Source organism: Strongyloides ratti, scaffold srae_chrx_scaffold0000007 (genome assembly GCF_001040885.1).
Source record: "Strongyloides ratti genome assembly S_ratti_ED321, scaffold srae_chrx_scaffold0000007".
Lineage (NCBI taxonomy): Eukaryota > Metazoa > Nematoda > Chromadorea > Rhabditida > Strongyloididae > Strongyloides > Strongyloides ratti.
In genome coordinates, this window is record NW_020171515.1 from 6,657 (window position 1) to 27,102 (window position 20,446).

General features: G+C 21.3%; 6 protein-coding genes across 6 annotated transcripts; 2 read left to right on the plus strand and 4 right to left on the minus strand.

The window, feature by feature from the left end:
• Window positions 1–1,369: 1,369 nt before the first annotated feature.
• On the plus strand, window positions 1,370–5,291 carry SRAE_X000251300 (LP14331p; the record flags this gene model as incomplete). Its single annotated transcript, XM_024645680.1, has 3 exons — window positions 1,370–1,516; window positions 1,569–1,814; window positions 1,863–5,291. 3 exons carry the CDS (start codon window positions 1,370–1,372, stop codon window positions 5,289–5,291), a joined length of 3,822 nt encoding a protein of 1,273 aa, XP_024499939.1.
• A 206-nt stretch (window positions 5,292–5,497) lies between these two features.
• On the minus strand, window positions 5,498–6,076 carry SRAE_X000251400 (Hypothetical protein; the record flags this gene model as incomplete). The annotated part of the gene is made up of 2 exons (XM_024645681.1): window positions 5,498–5,841; window positions 5,890–6,076. The coding sequence occupies 2 exons, from the start codon at window positions 6,074–6,076 to the stop codon at window positions 5,498–5,500; spliced, it is 531 nt and encodes a 176-aa protein (XP_024499940.1).
• A 1,220-nt stretch (window positions 6,077–7,296) lies between these two features.
• SRAE_X000251500 (Leucine-rich repeat and Leucine-rich repeat, typical subtype-containing protein) lies at window positions 7,297–9,096 on the minus strand (the record flags this gene model as incomplete). The annotated part of the gene is made up of 1 exon (XM_024645682.1): window positions 7,297–9,096. One exon carries the CDS (start codon window positions 9,094–9,096, stop codon window positions 7,297–7,299), a length of 1,800 nt encoding a protein of 599 aa, XP_024499941.1.
• A 1,137-nt stretch (window positions 9,097–10,233) lies between these two features.
• On the minus strand, window positions 10,234–12,855 carry SRAE_X000251600 (Leucine-rich repeat and Leucine-rich repeat, typical subtype-containing protein; the record flags this gene model as incomplete). Its single annotated transcript, XM_024645683.1, has 3 exons — window positions 10,234–10,330; window positions 10,372–12,302; window positions 12,361–12,855. The coding sequence occupies 3 exons, from the start codon at window positions 12,853–12,855 to the stop codon at window positions 10,234–10,236; spliced, it is 2,523 nt and encodes an 840-aa protein (XP_024499942.1).
• A 3,559-nt stretch (window positions 12,856–16,414) lies between these two features.
• SRAE_X000251700 (Hypothetical protein) lies at window positions 16,415–17,329 on the plus strand (the record flags this gene model as incomplete). Its single annotated transcript, XM_024645684.1, has 2 exons — window positions 16,415–16,842; window positions 16,900–17,329. 2 exons carry the CDS (start codon window positions 16,415–16,417, stop codon window positions 17,327–17,329), a joined length of 858 nt encoding a protein of 285 aa, XP_024499943.1.
• A 296-nt stretch (window positions 17,330–17,625) lies between these two features.
• SRAE_X000251800 (Sec7 domain and Pleckstrin homology domain, spectrin-type and Pleckstrin homology domain and Pleckstrin homology-like domain and Sec7 domain, alpha orthogonal bundle-containing protein) lies at window positions 17,626–20,080 on the minus strand (the record flags this gene model as incomplete). Its single annotated transcript, XM_024645686.1, has 5 exons — window positions 17,626–17,862; window positions 17,923–19,088; window positions 19,158–19,737; window positions 19,832–19,932; window positions 19,978–20,080. The coding sequence occupies 5 exons, from the start codon at window positions 20,078–20,080 to the stop codon at window positions 17,626–17,628; spliced, it is 2,187 nt and encodes a 728-aa protein (XP_024499944.1).
• Between the last annotated feature and the right edge of the window lie 366 nt (window positions 20,081–20,446).

A 20,446-nucleotide genomic window follows, 5' to 3' on the forward strand; every position in this document is an offset into this window, starting at 1 on the left:
ATTAAAATATACTATGATTATACAATTAATTATTATAAAAAAAATTTTTTTTAATCTTTTAATATTATTTTAGTAGTGTGTAAATATTGTTAATCAAATTTAAGCATTATAATTTTATCATAAATTGTTAGTTAAAAAATAATTATCTTTAACATTTTGATTTTTATAATGAACTATTTGTTATCAGTTTGTGCTTTTTAAAGCAATATATTATTACTAAACAATAATATGTAATGTAAAAATATTTTAAATTATAAATTGTATTTTTATAAATAATATTATAATATAAATCATTTGTATAATACTTGATATTTAATCTTACTTATTGAATTAAAATATTAAAATTGTATTGTTTAAAAAAAGTTTTAAAATTAAAAAAAAATGAATAATTTTTATTATTCTTTAATACTTTTTAGTAATATAAAAAATAATTTAAAGACAAATATATACCCATAATTTTTGATATTGTTATGATAATAGTCTTAAGTACATTATACATGTTAAAGAAAATTAATGATAATTTTTTATTATTTTATGTAAAATATATTATCTAATAAATTTCATAATTTTATATTTTTTAAGTAACGTTTTTGTATTTTTTTTATAAGTAGAATTGAGTAAAACAGAATAGTATATAAAAAAAAATATTTGTTTTAAGATAATTATTTGAGGATGACATAATATATAATTATATACTTATAAAATCATAAATTACAAATAATAAGTTATCACATTAAATACTTAATAAATAAAACAAAATTTTGATTTTTTCATTACATTATGTCCTAAAATTGTGTAATAATTGCATAAAAATGTATTCTAATATTTTTTTAAATGTATAATATTAGATAATTGATAATAATTATTGATCTTGAATGAAATTTTATCATTTTTGATGAAATATTTCTTGATAAAAATCGTTTAAATGCTTGCATAATTATTAAATTATTAATCCTTTTTAAAATCTATATATTACCTTAGTAGTTATCATTTTTAATTGACAATAAATACATTTAATACATTTTTTTTGTTTAATATTATATAAATTTTTATCTTAAGTAATTTTAAACATTTTTATTGTAATTTATAACTATAAACTTTATTGAAGCAGCATATTTAAATATCTTGGTATATATTAGTTTACTTTTAAATTAAATAATGTAAAATTTTTTATTAGATTTAAAACACTTATTTAAATATTGAAAAAGTATTGCTAAATAAACATAATAATTTTTTTTTTTTTCACAACCTTTTAATTAACTAATAAAATTAAAATTTTAATTTTATATTTTAATACATTTAAATTTACCTCTCATTTAAATTATATAAAATTTTTATAGGTAATTTTTTTTTCTTTATAAAAAAAATTATGAAGATTTTTAAAAAATTAAGAAAAGAAAATGTTGATATGCAAAATATAACAGATAGGGTTAAAAAAAACTCAACATCAGATTTTGAAGAAGAATTACAAAAACCAAATAATTTATCACCTAAACCCGTTGCTTTATGGGATCTCGTATGTTTTAACTTATTTTCTAATTATAATGATATAAAAAAATTTTTTTTAGTATAGATACGCAAATAAAATTGATTATATTTTACTTTTTGTTGGAATTTGTCTTGGATTAATTCAAGGAGCTTTTAATTCTGTATCATCTATTATATTTAAAAATTTGTTGGATGTTTTAATAAAAGGTGAAGCTGAATATGAAATGGGTGTATTTAATAAAAACCAATTTCATCATGATGGAATGCATGCTGTATATATGTATGTAGGATTTGGAGCTGCTGTATTTGTTCTTGCATCTATTTCTGTAAATTTTTTTTCCTTTTAAATAACCATTAATATTAAAAAATTATAGACAGCATGTTGGCATGTTATATCTGAAAGACAGGTACATCAAATAAGAAAAAAATATTTGGCTGCAATTTTACGGCAAAATATTGCTTGGTTTGATGTTAATAATACTGGTTCTTTAACAACAAAAATGTCTGATGGTTTAGATAGAATAAAAGATGGTACTGGTGATAAAGTTGGTTTATTTGTTATTTACACGGCAAATTTTATTGCTGGTATGTCAGTTGCATTTTCATATAGTTGGAAAATGTCACTTATTATGGTTGCATTTGTTCCAATTATATTTGGATGTCTCTCTGCAATATCATTTTTATCAAAAAAATATGTTAAAAGAGAATCAGAAGCATATAGTGAGGCTGGTTCTGTGGCAGAAGAAGTTATTAATGGTATAAGAACTGTTATTGCATTTAATGGACAAAAAAATGAAATTAATAGGTATTCTAACTTTTTATCTAAAGCTGCTAATAGTGGAACAATTAAAGGAGGAATAGTAGCATGTAATATGGGTTTAATGATGTTATTTATGTTTGTTGCAATGGCTGTATCATTTTACTTTGGAACACATTTAGTAATTGATAATGAAATTGAATCTGGTATGGTATTTGCAGTTTTTTGGGCATTTATTGGAGGTGTCTTTTCATTAGGACAAGCAGCTCCACAAATAGCTGTTATTATGGCTGCAAGACAAGCTGGTGGTGAAATTTTTGAAATAATTGATAGAAAACCAGAAATTGATGCATTAGCTGAAGAAGGAAAAATTTTAGCTAATCCAAAAGGAAATATAGTTTTTTCTAACATTAAATTTAGATATCCAACAAGACCAGATGTTGAAGTATTAAAAGGAATATCATTTGAAGTTAATGAAGGTCAATCTGTTGCTTTAGTTGGACATAGTGGATGTGGTAAATCAACAACAGTTGGATTATTATTACGTTATTATTCTATTGAAAGTGGAAAATTAACTTTTGATGGTACACCAATTGAAGAACTTAATATTAATTGGTTAAGAGAAACAATTGGTATTGTTTCACAAGAACCTGTATTATTTTCTGATACAATTTCAATGAATATTAAATTTGGTAGATTAAATGTTTCTGATGAAGAAATTATAAATGCATGTAAAATGGCAAATGCTCATGATTTTATAATGAAACTTCCTAATAAATATAATACAATAATTGGAGATGGTGGTGTTCAATTATCTGGTGGTATGAAGCAACGTGTTGCTATTGCTAGAGTTTTAGTTAGAAATCCAAAAATTTTATTACTTGATGAAGCAACAAGTGCTCTTGATTCTGAATCTGAATATTTAGTACAAAAAGCATTAGAAAATGCTAGTTATAATAGAACGACAATTGTTATAGCACATAAATTATCAACAATTAAGAATTGTGATAAGATTATTGTATTTGATAATGGAAATATTGTTGAAAGTGGTACACATAATGATCTTTTAAGTAATCCTGATGGTTTATATACAAAATTAGTAAATGCTCAACAAATTGAAGAATTAAATGATGAATATAAAAAAGATGTAGTTTCTGAGTTAGGTTTACATAATAATTTATCATCTAAATTTGATAGAAATTGTACAAAACGATTAAGTAAAAGATTAAGTATATCAATGTCTATAGCATCTGAAGAACAATATATAATTGATGAATTGCAAGAAGAACTTGAAGAAGAAAAAGTAATAGAATCATCTATTTTAGATATTATTAAATTTGCAAAAGAAGAACATCTTTATCTTATCTTTTCAACAATATTTTCATTTATTAGAGGTATGACATTTCCTATATTTTCAATTGTTTATGGTCAAATGTTTAAAACTTTAACATTATCTGATAATAGTCAAAAACTTCATGCAGCTGGAAATGATGCTATTTATTTTACATTAATTGGTATTTTTTCTGCAATATCTACTGCTATTTCAGGATTTTTAATTAGTAAAGCAGGAGAACATTTAACTTGTCGTTTACGTATATCATTATTTAAAAATATTCTTAGTCAAAATGGTACATATTTTGATAATATAAAACATGCACCTGGTAAATTAACAAATAGATTAGCAACAGATGCTCCAAATGTTAGAGCTGCTATTGATCAACGTCTTGCTGATGTTCTTCAAAGTATTGCTGCTATTATTGGAAGTATTGTAATTGCTTTTTGTTATGGACCAAATATGGCTCCTATTGGAATATTAACTGCTGGATCATTAATTGGTTTACAAACTCTTGTATCACAATATCTTAAAAGAAGAGGTTTAAAAGATTCAATTCTTGCAGAAAATCCTGCAAAATTAGCATCAGAAGTAATAGATAAATATAAAACTGTTCAATATTTATGTAAAGAAAAATATTTTATTGAAAAATTTAATAATTTAATGGAAGTACCACATAAAAGAAATTTAATTAGAGGAGTAATTGCTGCAGTAACTTTTGGTCTTAATTCTAGTTATGTAATGCTTAATTTTGGTATTGCATATAGATATGGAATTTGGTTAGTTGAAGCAGGACATTCTACACCATATACAGTTTTCCAAGTAATAGAATCATTAAATTGCGCAACAATGTCACTCTTATCATTTGCTACATATTTCCCTGAATATGTAAGAGCACGTCTTAGTGCTGGATTAATATTTTATATGTTATCTTTAAAACCAGAAATAAATTCTTATTCAGAAGATGGAAAAAAAACTAATATTACTGGTAAAATAAGTTTAAAAAATGTAGCATTTAATTATCCTAATGCAAAAGATAATAATGTACTTAATAAAATAACTCTTGATATACCAAGTGGTAAATCTGTTGCATTAGTTGGACCAAGTGGATGTGGTAAATCAACAATAATTCAATTAATTGAAAGATTATATGATCCTGATTCTGGTTCACTAATATTTGATAATGAAAATCAAAAAGATATTAATCTTCAACATCTTCGTAGTGAAATGGCTTTAGTTGGACAAGAACCAATACTTTTTAATTTAACAATAAAAGATAACATTGGTTATGGATTACAAAATTATACAATAGAAGATGTTATTGCTGCAGCTAAATTAGCTAATGCACATAATTTTATTCTTAATTTACCTTTACAATATGAAACACCAATAAAATCATCAACCTTATCTGGTGGTCAAAAACAAAGAATAGCTATTGCAAGAGCAATTATAAGAAAACCAAAAATTTTATTATTAGATGAAGCAACAAGTGCTTTAGATACAGAAAGTGAAAAAATTGTTCAACAAGCATTAGATAATGTACAAATTGGTAGAACGACAATTTCTGTTAGTCATCGTTTATCAAGTATTTGTAATTATGATATCATTGTTGTTATAAAAGATGGAAAAATAATTGAAAAAGGAAATCATCAAGAATTATTATCAATAAATGGATTGTATGCTTCATTGATCTCAAAACAAAACTTGAAATAACAAAAAAAAAATTAATTAACAATATTTTTATAAATTAGATATTTATTATTTAAAATTATATAAATTTAAAAAGAATTATTATTATTATTTTTTTTTGCAAATGTAATAGTTATTTAAATTACTTAAAAAAAGATAATAAAAAAAATATTATGTCATATATTTTTAATATCTTTATAATAAGGAAGATCCTTCTTTAATAATATTTATCATAATCCAATTGCTTGGGAAATTTTTCTAAAAATATTTTTATTATTATCATTTCTAAATTCACAAATATCGTCATTTTTATAAAAATTTTCTCTATATGGACCATATTCTTGATCAAATTTTGATTGAATTAATAAACGATAATGAGCTTGTGCTGAATTTCTACGAAAACTTTCTGCTCTTGGTGTTATAGGTCTTTCTAAACAAAGACTATGAATACTATTTTCAGTTTCAGAACAATTCTTTTCATGTACAATTGTTCCATGCATTCTTGATGTAGATGTAGAATTTGTAAATTTTGCTTTAATATTTGATAATTTACAACAACATAATATACATGTTGCTTAAATATAATAAATTATTTAATAATAATAATAATATATAAACTTACATAAAAATAAAAGTAAAATAAAAATGATAAATACAAAAATTACAAAAACAAGAATATTATTAGGATTTATTATAGATGAAAAAGAAGAGGATGTATCTTCTTCATTATATTCAATATTGAGCAATTCTTCACTATCCAAATTATTATTAATTCCAATATGTGGAAAATTAACCTTATTAAAAATCATTTATTGTTAAAAAATAATCTAAAAATAACAAAATATATAAAATTTTAATATAATAAAAAAATCTTAATAAATATAAAATTATATTTACATATTTAGAAAAAAATAATTTCTTGTATAACATTCTATAAAATACACATATTTTGTTAAAATAAGAATTAAATTAAAAATTAATACGGAAATGAAAGAAAAAGAAAAGTTTTTGCATTTATTAATAATAATTTATAATAATATTAGAGAAAAATAATTGTTAAAATAGATAAAAAAAAATATGAACAAATTTGTTAACTTTCTATTATGAAGTAGATTGTATATTAAAATTTATGACGACATTAAATGGTTTCGTTGGATTAAAAGACTATTTATACTTTAAAGTGGATAAAATTAATTAATGTTTATCTAGAATTAAAAATAAATATATAAGAAAAAAAAAACTTTTTAAAAATGCTTTTATCGAAATAACATTTGGTAAATTATACATTTTGTAATTTAAGATATATTTTTTTTACATTAGTTAAATATAATGTTCAATTATCTTTATATAATTCTTAGAATATGTTAAATAACTTTATAAAAATTTTTTATTATAATTTTCTAAAATTAAAAAAAAATGGTTATTTGTAATTGAAAACTTTCTAAGTACAATATTATTAAAAATATAGCCGATTTTTTTCTACTTTTTGTTGTTGTTAAAATCTCTAGAAAAAAAAAATAATTTTTTTAAAGTGTTTTTTTATTAATTTAAAAATATATTCAATAAAAAAAAATTGATTTTTATTGTATAAGATAAAACATTTTTAAAAATATAAAATAACGTGTAAAAAAATTTAAAATAAACATTTGGATGACGATAAAAAGCTTTATCTACCAGGAAGATAAAATTTTAAAGTGAAGTCTTTTAATATTAAAAACAATCATTAAATGTAAAATTAAGAAAAAAAATTTATTTTTAACTATAAAAATATTAATTGTTTGGTATCATTATATATTATAATAATTTTACAAAAAAAAAATGTTTAAAATATTTAATTAAAAAAATGTAATAAATAAAGAAAAATTTATTAAAATTATTATTATTATGATAAATAACATTATCAAGGTATATTTTTAAAATTATTTATATCTGATATATTTCTTTCTTTTAACACAAAGCTATTGATGTATATTTTATGGCTTTGAAAATATATTTTTTTTTTAATTTTATTATTATTATACATAATGAGTTAGGCTGTTAGTGCGACATGAACATCTTTTTCAACTGTAGATACTTGAGCATCAACATTGAAATTGGAATCTTCTGATTTACGTTTACCATCACTTATTGGTACTGTTACAAATTCATTATGTTCACCTGGAACTAAACTCTGTTTATCCTCATCAATTGATTTTGGCTCTGGTGTTGTTTCAATATTTTTTACTACACCAGTTAATGGTTCTGTTGGTCGTTTAGATAATCTCCAAAAACGTTCCATATTAAATTTTCTTCTTTTAATATGCATATTTGTACCAGCACTATCTAAAGTTATTTGTTGTGGATGCATATCAAGTAATTTTACTTTTGGTTTAATTGTTGATAAAATAATTTTAGATTTTTTTGGTTCTGGTGTTGTTGTAGTTGTTGGTTTATTTGTTTTTTTTATACAACATGCTTGTGGACCAGGTGGTGATATTTTTTTAGGACAAATATCAATAAAATCATTATTATGTTCAGCTTTACAAATATTATTTGGTTCAGTTGTAAGATTTATAGCATCATGTCCATTCATAACATGGAAACCATCTTGTGAACATACCATTGGATTTTCTTGTAATCTAACTGTTAAATAATCTGATCCATCAATTGCTCCTGGTTGAAGATTTTTAATTTTATTAAATGATAAATCAAGTGTATGTAAATTAGCTAAATGAGCAAATGAAAGAGGTTGAACAACATGTATATTATTGTGAGCTAATGATACTTGTCTCAAAAATAGAGCTCCTTTAAACATTGATGCTGAAATCATTGAAAGACAATTGTGTGGAAGCCATAAAAGAAGTAATGGAATGCCATCAAAAGCACCATTTGAAATATCTCTTATAGCATTAGCTTCAAGATTAAGATGTTGAAGACGTTCCAATTTTGAAAAAATATTTGTAGGAACTTCAGATATTTTATTAAAACTTAAATCAACAACTTCAACTTCTTTAAAATTTTCCAAATTGCAATCTTCCAATTTAGTAATTGCATTATCACTAAAATAAATATATTTAATAGTGTTATTTTTTTCAACAACATCTTTCTCAATTGTTTCAATTTTATTTCCAGTTCCTGTTATAATATTAAGTGATGGGAGATTTTTCAAATCACCACTTTCAATTTTTTTTATATTATTATATTTAAAATGTAATCCAATAAGATTATCCATATTTTTTATAGATTCACTTGGAATTTTTTTTAAACAATTTTGATCAAAAACAAGATTTTGTATTGAATGTTTAATATTAATAAAAGCATCTTTATGAATGTCACAAATTTGATTACAACTGAGATTTAAATCAATTAAGTTCATTTTTGATTTAAAAGCAATACCATTAATATCTGAGATCATATTACAACGAAGTGATAATATTGATAAAATTTTAAGATGTTCCAATGCTTTTGTTGGTATTTCAGGAAGTTTATTCATATTAATTGAAAGATCAATTAAAACATTTTCTAATCCTTTAAAAGCATCTTGATGAATAAATTTAATTTTATTATTATCAAGAACAAGTTTTTTTATCTTTAAATTTTTAAAGGCACGTCCACCAATTTCAATAATATTTGCTTTCTCAATAACCAATTCTCTAATTTCCATAGGTTTTTTTTTCAATTTATCAACAATAGTTGGTCCTGTTGGACCATAACATTTTATAACTGGTCCATCCATATAATCAACACATGTACATGCCGTTTGATTTTTCATAAATTCTGGACATGTTGCATTAATAAATGAAACAATTGCTGTAAATGATAGTATTACAAGAATAGATTTTAACAGCATAGTTTTAAAAAAAAAAATATTATAATAGTATATTGTTTATTTCCAATATCTTATACTTATTTAAAATACAATGGCACTAACCACAGTATAATAAAAATCTAAAAATATATATTTAAAATAAAAAAAAAAAATAAATAAAAAATAATTAATTAGGTTAGTATTTCATGTAAGCAAATTGTGACTATTTAAAAGAAAATAATAATTAATATATTTAACTAAATTCTTTATATTTAAACATAATACAGCATATTCGTTTGATGTTATCTATCTTTTGTAAATTTAAGTACATATAGAAATTAATTTATAAAGAGGCGTTTACATTTTTTTTTTTTTTGTAAAAATATTTAAAAGGCCGTTACATAAAATATCCTAGCACCATGTAATGGACATACAAATTAATTATATTTAGTATTGTTAATTAAATGTAAAAGATAAATAAAATATTTTAACTGCTTGATTGATAAAAAGTTATAATATGTGTAAGACCTTCTACAATAAAATTATATATACACCTTTTTACACTCCCCTTAATACTTTCTTATCTATTACGTATTTATTGTCACCTTTATTCTTCGTTGCCCTATTATTTACTGCTTCGAGGTCGGTGCCCTTTTATTATGTATATGCTTAAAATATAAATCAACATTTATTATATACAAAGTTATTGAGTCAATTTGAGAAATGATAACTTTAATACTATCAAATGAATCGTATTTAATTTTCTAATCAAAAATCAAGTCGGTAGGTCAAGGACAATTTTAATGGTGACATAATCGTTTTATACTCACTTAATAAATACAAGAAAAGATTCTTAAAATTTTTTTTTTTTAAAATTTGAATGATAACTATAATACGGTTTATGACAATAAATATTAATAGAACAAAAAAAAATCAAATTTGAATGATATATTGTAATATATAAAATATTATTAAATTTTAATAATAGAATAAAAAATTATTATAATTAAAATTTATTTTCTTTTAAAAAGTATATAATTAATAATAATAAATAAATAAACAATTTATAATAATTTTATTATTTTATTGTATTTTATAATTTGGGATATACAAAATAATTAAAATATATATGATTATTTTCTAATAAAATGTATATATGAGATATAACGTTAAATATGCTTATTTGTAATATCTTCCATAACTACCCGAGTTATACATCCAAGCCATTTCATTTGATTGTTGTAATTCTCTACGATTTAATGTTGTAAAAGCATTTCTAAAAAAAATAAAATAAAAAATTTTTTAATTAATATTTACCTATTCATTGATAATGTTCCATAAATAGCTTCTAAATTAGATGATTGAATTGCTGGATGGCATATAGCACTTCTTGTTGAGTCAGATATTGTTCCATCATTAGCATGTGAAAAATAATTATTTTTTGATTTTTGGTGATATTTTGCAATACATAATCCAACAAATACAGACATCATAACTAAAACAACAGTTGTAAGGCATATTGTTATTATTGTTATATGATTAAAAAATTGTGAATTATTATATCCTGATAAATTAAGTTGTTCTTCACCCTCTTTTTTTTCATGATTTATTTTTATACTATTATCTTTTTTACCACCTAATTCAATACGTTCAAAGTTATTTGATATATTATTATTAATAGATTCTTTTACCTCATTTTCCTCATCTGTTATTTTTATATTTGGTGGTAATGTATATGTTGGAATTGGAGCATTACCAGATGCATAAGATTGACTCATCTTTGGACCTGATTTTAAAAATGGTACAGGAAAAGGATAAATAACATTTGGTTTGTCGGTAAAGTTTAAATTTGGTGGTGGTGATGAAAAATTAATATAAGGTAAATTATTTTCAGGAGAGATAGTTTGTTGTAATAATGGACGTCGTGTTGTTGATGATGGTAGTACTGCAGGCATATATTTTAAAGGATTAATATTGGTACGTTTATTTGCGTTCATATAATTATCTACCGTAACAATTTTTGATAAAGAATCAATAGTATCAATTGGTGTTCCTCTATTTCCTTCTATTTCTTCCTGATTATTCATCAATGGAAGATTTGCTAATGTTAATGTGTCTTCTAAATTTCCACCTTTTTCATCAACATCAGAAGTTTCACGATCAATTTCAATAACTGGTATTAAATCTTGTTCAAAATTATTATTAATATTAACATTTTTTAAAATTTCTTTATTATCAATTTTTTCTTTTGGTAAATTTTTTTTTGATTCATTAAGTAAAGAATTTTTTAATGTTGTTGAATCAATTGTTATTGGATATTCAGAAATTGGTTTTATAATAGATTCTTCTTTTTTACAAATTTTATTATCACTATTTGGTATATAAACACCAACACCTTCTTGTAACATATGAATTTTTTCTGTACAAACTAATGGATTTTCTTGTAACAAAACAGTTACAACTTTTTTGCTAAAAGCTCCATATGGTGTTCTGATTATTTGATTACCAGAAAGATCCAATAATAAAATATTATTTTGGTTTAAAAATGTTGTTGGTGGAATGTCAATTAATTTATTGCGACTTAAATCTATCATAACTAAACTTGGTGTTGTTTGAAATGCATTTGATTCAATATTATTTATTTTGTTATTTTTTAATGATAATTGTTGTAATTTAGTAGCACCTTCAAACATATCAGCTTTAATATTTGTTAATTTATTTGATTCCAATATTAATATAACTAAACTACTATTTGTAAATGAACCATTTTCAATATCTATAATCTCATTTTCACCCAAATATAATTGATGTAAATTTTGTAAATGTGAAAAACTATTTTTTGTTAAAATGTTAATTTTATTAGAACTTAAATCAATCATCTCTAATTCTGTAAATGATGAAAATAGATATGGAGGAATTTGTTCTATGTAATTATTTGATAAATATAAATATCTTAAAGCAGGAACATTTAAAAATGTTTGTTTATGAATTGTATTAATTTGATTTGAAGCAAGATTTAATAAATTCATTGTTGGAAGATTCATAAATGATAATGATTCTAATTGTATTATTTGATTTTTATGAAAATGTAATGAAACTAGTTGTTTAAATCCTCTTATAGCTGATGCTGGAATAGATTTAAAACTATTATAACCAAAATTAATAGTTTGAATTGTTTCTTTTACATTATCAAAAAATTTTTTGTGAATGTTATCAATGTTATTGTTAGATAAATTTAAGTCAACTAACTATAAAAGAATTTAATTAAAGACATTAAAATGTATATATTTAAAAAAAATGACTTACTTTTATTAACAATGGCAACATATCTCCCTCTTCAATTTTTGAAATTGAATTGTTACTAATAGACAATTTTTTTAATGAATTTCCTAAAGGAGTTAATGCTAATGATGGAATAAATTGTAGTTTGTTATTATCTAAAAACAATTCTTCTAACAACGACGTCATATTTTTAAAAGCATTTTTCTCAATTTGTACTATTTCATTATTTGAAAGATCTAATTCTTTTATATATAAATTTTCAAAAAAATTGTTACTTATATGTGTTAATCTTCCATTACGTAATATTAATTTTTTTATAAGACCCAAATTTCTTTTATTTGTTTTAAGTAGTTCTACTACAAGATTACCATCATTATCAGAACAATTTAATTCTAATCCAATTGGAGTATCAACACATTGACAGACGTTTTCTAAAATATCTGGACATTGATATGTTAGAAGTATTATAAATGTAAATAAATATAAACTTCTTAGTAAATTTGAAGATATTTTAAACATTTTTTCTTAAATAGAATCAAATAAAAAATATGTTTTTTTTTTATAATATAAATATAAAATATGATAATAAAATTCTATTATTTTTTTTTTATATTTTTAGCATACTAGTTATATAATTTATCTTTTATAGCAAAATAAATATTATATAAATTAGTGTAATATATCTAAAATATTTTAATATATAATATATATTAATAATAACTTTATATAGTTAATCTTAATAAATAAGTAAAAGATAGATATTTAAAAAAAAATTGCGTTATAGTGACATTTTATTAAATTATTATTATTATTTTATCTTGATCTAAATCTAAAGGAAAAGAAAGTTAAATTATGATTTAAGTAAAAGGTAATAATTTATTAAATGTTAGATAAGATAGTCATATATTAAAGTATGTCTTTTAAAATTTGAATGGTAAAATAAGAGTATTTTGATTGTTTTCGGTCAATATGTATTTGATTATTTTACTACGTAGTTTAATCATATTAAAAAAAATTATTTTTAACTTTATCTAGACACTTGAAATATATTATTACTTTAAAATAAAATAAAAGTTAAGAGTACTAAAGGAATTTTAAAGAGTTATCCTTGATATGTCATGCCATTATGATCATGAACAATATCTTCTATAAAATAAATGATTCATTTTTGTAGTAATCAACAAGAAGGTCATTTAACTGATGTCGACATATCATTATTTTATACATTTATAATATATGTATCGGGGGATAGTAACAAAAATTTCCTTGGCCTACACCCATCTATAAAATATATATATATATATATTTTTATATTTTTATATCTATATATATTAAAATATTCCTCCACTCCTCTAAATACCTTTTTATAAAACCGAACAAATCAAAGACAATGTGATTGTACCATGAATGATTTGTAGTCAACATACATATATTTTATTTCTAGGTCACTATAAAAACAATTTAATAGTACTAAATGTTAAAAACTTGTCCTTTGGCTAATCATAAATTTTTAAAATATTCCTTTTTTTTAATATTATTATAAAATAATAATGGTAAAAATCTGATAGAAATCATTTGTTAAAATTAATTATAAATAGTAAAATAACAACAAAAAAATATATTAATATTATTTTATCTATTTTTTTATCCAATAAGAAATAGTACAATTATGTCACTATAATAAATGAGATATTGTAAAAAATTTCATTAAAATAATCCAAGTTATCAGATGTGTCAATTACGCAGATGTTATCACAATTTCTTTCAATGAAAAAAAAAATGTTTGTTTAAAATAGTGACTTTATAACAGTTTATTGCACTAATAAACATAATCCTAAAGTAAAAAAAAAAATACATTTAAGTAAAAAAGAGATTTATATATACCAAGATATTCATTTGATTATTTTCAACTACTTTTAGTTTCTTTCTTCTTTTTTTTTTGTTTTTATTATCATTTTTTAAACTTACCAATAGAATAAATTTTAAATAATTACATTTTATCATTATTTCTAATTGCCATAAAATGTTAATTTAAATAAAAAAAAAATATAATTTGTTGAATAAATTTTAACATTTTAATGTAAATGATAAATTAATGGTAGTATAAATTTTTATGCTGGATTAATATTAAATAATTTACTATAATATTTTCATTTTTAACAAATTTATTATTCTTTTTATATATATAAATTTATAAATATATATAATTATATATAAATTAATAAATAAATATATATAACATATAAAAAGTATTTTCATTTTATTTTTTTAATATATTTTATTTAACATTTATTTTCTAATATTCTATTATTTTTGTATCTATAATGATGATAGTAGAAATAAAATATAAAAGAAACATGAAAGTATAGTAAATTAAAAAAAAAAGTTTATCAAAGAATTAAAAATATATTATTTGAAGATTCTAAATGATGTCTAAGAATTATATTATTCACATTTTTTTAATTATTTTAGTTTGAATTTATTTTATTTAGACAAATTATAATCCTTTTAATCTTTTAAATGATAAATTGTATCTTTTATGGTTATTATTATGTCATTTTAAATCTAGAACTTTTCTTCTAGTTTATTTTCTATAATAATTTTATGATAAGCTTCTATTTATGATTATATTAATAAAAAAAAATATTGAATTTTCTAAGTAATCTTTTTTAAATATCTTTATAAAATTTAAAATAATATATTAAAATTGAAAAGCATTAAAATGATTAATTATTTAATAATTAAGAAAAAGAAATGCTTTTCATCAAAATAAAAAAAATGAATTGTGTTAAGAAAATTATATTTTCCAATTATTTTTATATCTTTTCTATGAAATATTATTTTTTTCATTTTTATTTTTTTTATTAAGAGCACTTTAGTGATGATATATGTAAATCTAGTTTATTCAAGTGCTTTTAATAATATCAAAAATGTTTTAAATGATTTTAATAAATAATCTTATATTATTTCTTTTATTTTAATTAAAAAAAATTCATTAACTTTGTAAAATATGTAACATTATCTTTCAATTATAACAAGGAAAATTTTATTGTGATTGAGTACGATCATAGTATAAAGTTAATTTCTTAAATTAATGTTTTTCAATAGTTTTTTTTTAACACTTATGATTAAAACAAGAGTATTTCAAAAATTTGTTTAACTAAAGAAATTTAATACTTTTTACTTTAATGACAAAAATTGTTAAATTAGAAACAGATTAAATTTGTATAATGTGAATATAACTACTTTAGTATAAATAAAATTTAATAATATCTAAATTTTTTGTTTTTTAAATTTCAAAAAAAAAAAAAAATTCTATTTACAAATTCCTTTTATTTTGTATTATATATTATTGCCTCATTTTTTTTTTAAATATTGTTATATCTTATATTTCTATTATGACTTATCAAAAGTTATATTAATACTACACTATTCACACATTTTTTATTTTATCCTTTTAGTAAAAGATAAAATTGAAAAATGATCAAATTTTTTATTTTTAAATAGTGAACTTTATAATATTATGTAATATAAACATAACATCATTTATTACACTAATCATTTTTTTATTTACAACTTTATACTTATACTTTAAACAACTGTTTTTAAAAACACTTTAAATAAGATTGATTTTAAGTCTATGTTCCTATACCTATCAATCACTTTAATTATGATAATTTTTCAAATAAACATTTATTAGTAATTTTTTTTTAATATTATATTTAAAAAAATATTATTTTATATTGGTAATTTTATTTTATTAATGTGTTTAATAATCGTGTAAAATTTTTAACATTAAAATATTAAAAATTTTGTCATCCTAAATAATTCTTCATATCCATTTTAATTTTGTTTTTTGTCTTTTTTTTTAAAATTAATACTTTTGTCAAGATATCTTTTTTACATAATACTATTATTTTTTTTATTTTATTTATACTTTAAATATACAAACTATAGTTTATTTTCATAATTTACTTACAAAAAAAAATGTTGTAAACCTTAAATTTCTTTTTTATTTATTTATATAGTTTTTTTTTAATACATTTTATAGCATAAATTTTTAGTGTTTTTAAGCAAAATGGCATTAATATACGCGTCAGCTGTTAACAAACGTATTGGAAATAATGGATTATCAAAACATAATAGAGGTATTGGCCATTCACATGGTAGTAAAAGTGACAAAAAATGTAGTCTTCAACTTCATGACTTTTCTTCTGAAACATTTGGTAATTCTCAAGTTAGTTTTTTGATTAATTCAAAAGGAAACAAAAGGTCAGTAGAAGAATTAATTATTATACCTAAATCAAAAAGTAGAGAGTGTATTAGAAGTATTTCTGTTTGTCGAGAACATCCATTTGCTAAAAATGATAGATTTGGATATCAAAAGATAGGAGAGAGTGTTAGCGCAAGTTCATCTTCTCGGAATTGTAGTGCAGAATCTCGAGACGACTTAAGATGTTGTCGTAAACATTCAAAAAATAAAAACAACAAATATTTTACCGGAGGGTTAGTTTTAACATAATATTTTTAAAAATTAATTTTTTATTTATACAATATTAATAGCTCAAAGAAATCTTTTTATAATGAGCAGACAAAAACATCAATAAATAAGATAAGTAATCGCAAAGTTTCTGTTCCTCCAATTTCATCTTACAAAATAATTAAAATTGATGATGATAATCAATATGATAAAGATTTTTTAAGATCAAAAAGTGAAAAAAAGCAATTAATTACATCAAAAGAAGGTATCAATGAATGTTTATGTCAAAGTGTAATTAAACAAAATCCCACTAAATCAGTTTCAGTTTCACATACTACTGAAAGAACATTATCACATGTTATTGAATTAAATGGTAGAAGAAAAAGTTTAAGTTGTGACAATATATGTACACTTCTTGAAAATAACAACAATGAAAGTATTGATGTTACTGAAAAAAATGAAATAAGTGCATTTCAAAAGATGAAAAATAGATTTAAAAAATGGAAGTTGTAAATATATTAATATATATACAACATTAATAGTACAAAATTTTAAACAAATTTATGTGATCTCATTTAACTTTAACATTCATAATTAAAATTCAAAATTCTTCATACATTAATTTCTTTTTTTTTTTGATCTAATACTTCACAGTATATTTTTTTTATATGATAATGTTTCATAACCCCAAAAGGTTTTTTTTTCAGTTCTATAAATAATAAAAACTACTCGTATGTAAGTAAATAGATAAATTGTGTTATTTATTTCTGATAATGGAAGCAGTTTTTGCGCTAAAAATTATCTATTCTTTATTGATAGACACTTTGTTTTGATGTTAATGATTCTGCTTGTATATTATTTGTTGATGGCATATATGTTGTTGAATGTGATGTTGTATCTAATGGTATAATTGAAGAGGTTGTTGGAAATGATTGACGAATGACTGAATTTAAATTTCTTCGAGATCCAACTGAAAGAAGATCTGATGATTGTAAAGTAGAAAGTTTTTCTTCTAATATTGTTGCATATGTTGCATAACGCTGTCTCTATAATTAATAATTATATATGATTTTTAATTTTTTTTTTAATTATTATTATAAACATACCTCGTTCTCAAAATAACGTTCTTTATAAAAATATTTTATTACATCACTTTTTTTAGCTCTTGTAGATGGTGCATCTTGTCTTATCCTACTTACACAATCACTCATTTCTCTTACTTTTTCTTTATGTAATTTTAATTGTTCAGGTATACTATATGTTGTTACAATATCAGGCATTTTAGGTTTTTGAAATGGTGCTGATAATGATGAGACAGGTGCAGGCATTGTTGGAGCAGAAAAAGCAGCAGCAACATAATTAATTGCATTAATCCAACTAGACATTTCATCAACTGATGTTGTTTGTAAAAGATATTCACCACCACGAGCTGTTTTTATTCTAAATACATTATTCTTCTTTTTATAATCATTTGCTACCTCAGCAATTGAATGATGTAAAAGAATACAATTTTTAAATACTTCACAATTATTTTTTTTAAAACCATCTTCATCTTTATGTAAATATAATGTTAATCCTTTAACAGTACCATAAAGTAATTCCCATTTTCTTCTTCCAAATGGTGTCTTTTTTTCTTCTGAATCAAAAAGACATTTTCTATAAATAAATCCATGTTTATAATCAACTTGTTCTTTTTGTGGCATAATTAATGCTATTCTTTCTGACTTTTTACGTAATAAACTTTTTCTAAATGAACTTTGTCTTTTTAATAATTTATCATCATTAACTTTTTTAACATTTTCTAGAGATGTATTATTACTTAGTGGTTCTTTACTAATTGAACTATATAATACTTTTAATAAATTTCTATCATAATCATTTTTCTGATGTGTAACATTATTAATAAATTCTCTACAACTCATCTTATTGGTTATATTTGGATTATGTAGATCCGTGTTTAAAAGTAGTAATGCGCAAATTAAATAATGAACATCATCAACATTTTTATATAATGTTGGATTAGTTATAAAATATCTTGATGCAAATAACATAATAACATCCGAAACCGCTGTTGGTTCACCATGTAATGTAACATGTTTTAAAAATTCCCTTAAAGCAGCATCAATACGTACACCAGTTAAATAAAATAAATTTAAAAATTCATGAGTTGTTTTTGCATGTTGATTATCTAATTTAAGAATTTCATTCATAACTTCTTTACCATTATAACCATTTAAATTATATAGATTTAATGCTTTTTCTCTTATTTGTCCTAAATAATAATATATAATTAAAATAAATATAATTAAAAAAAAAATTATAAAAATTTTTTTTTACTTACCTCTATCATAATCTTTTTCATTAATTATATCACCAACAGTCATTGTTGAAAATGGTTCAGATTGAGTTGATCCTAATTTTTGACTGTCTGTTCTATTAAATGTATAAGAAGAATGTGATCGCACATCAGTTGAATTATTATCATGTGATGGAGAGTCATAGTCAATCAAATCACTTCGTGGAATAATGAAACTCGGGTACTTTGTCTTTTCATCGAATGGACCTCTATTATTTGTAGAATTGTCTACTATTGTTGATATAACTGGTGCTGTTATACATTCACTTATTGAAATATCTTCTTCATTTATTTTTTTATCCATAGATACAATAATTTGTTCATCTTTATTTAATGTATTATTTGTAACTTTATCATGTTTCATATTATCGTGTACTAAATTTTCTTGATTACTATCTTCCAATATTTTATCATTAACTGTTGACATATAGGTGCCTACATCACTATTATTTAGATAATTATTTTCTTGTTCTTTATCATTAGTTTTTGAAAATACTGGTGCAGATATTTGTCTTCCAGGAAGACCTTGCTGTTTATCTTTTCTTGGTATACGACTAATACCAGACTATAATGAAAAAAAAAAATTTTTTTAATAATAATATAAAATGTATACCAGTTAAAAAAAAATACATATATATATATAAATAATTAAAACATACTTTTGAAAATGCCGGTGTTCTGTTAGAATTTAATTTTAAAATTTTATCACCAGTCATTACAAAAGATTCGTACTTTGGTGTATGAAGAATAGATGAATCATCTGAATTGGATATAATGTTGTCATTTGTTGTTGAAAAGGAATCACCTTTTTTAGTTATTTGGGAGGGGCTTGATTTATCGATGATAGATGAATTTAAAACTTGAAGAGGCGTTTGAGCCGAATGTGGAGACGGCAAAATATCAGTCATTTGTACGAAAGCTAAAAATAAATATTAAAACCAGATTGAAGCAATTAAATATCAATAAATGGATGAATATATAATTTAAATAATAATAAAATTAAAGATTTTATATATTTTGCGGATATACTTCTTAATTGATTTCATTAATTTACAAATAATAATCAACTTTATTATTTTTGTGAAAAAGGAAAAAAAAATTTTTTATTAATTTTCACATATGTTTTTAACATTTAATTAATTATTATTATTATTATTATTAAAATCGCAACCTTTGTGTAAATTTTATGTAGTAGAACTATATTAAATAAACTAAAGAAAATTACTTTATTTTTAACATTAATAAAATTTAATGTTAAGTAATTAAGAAGTACT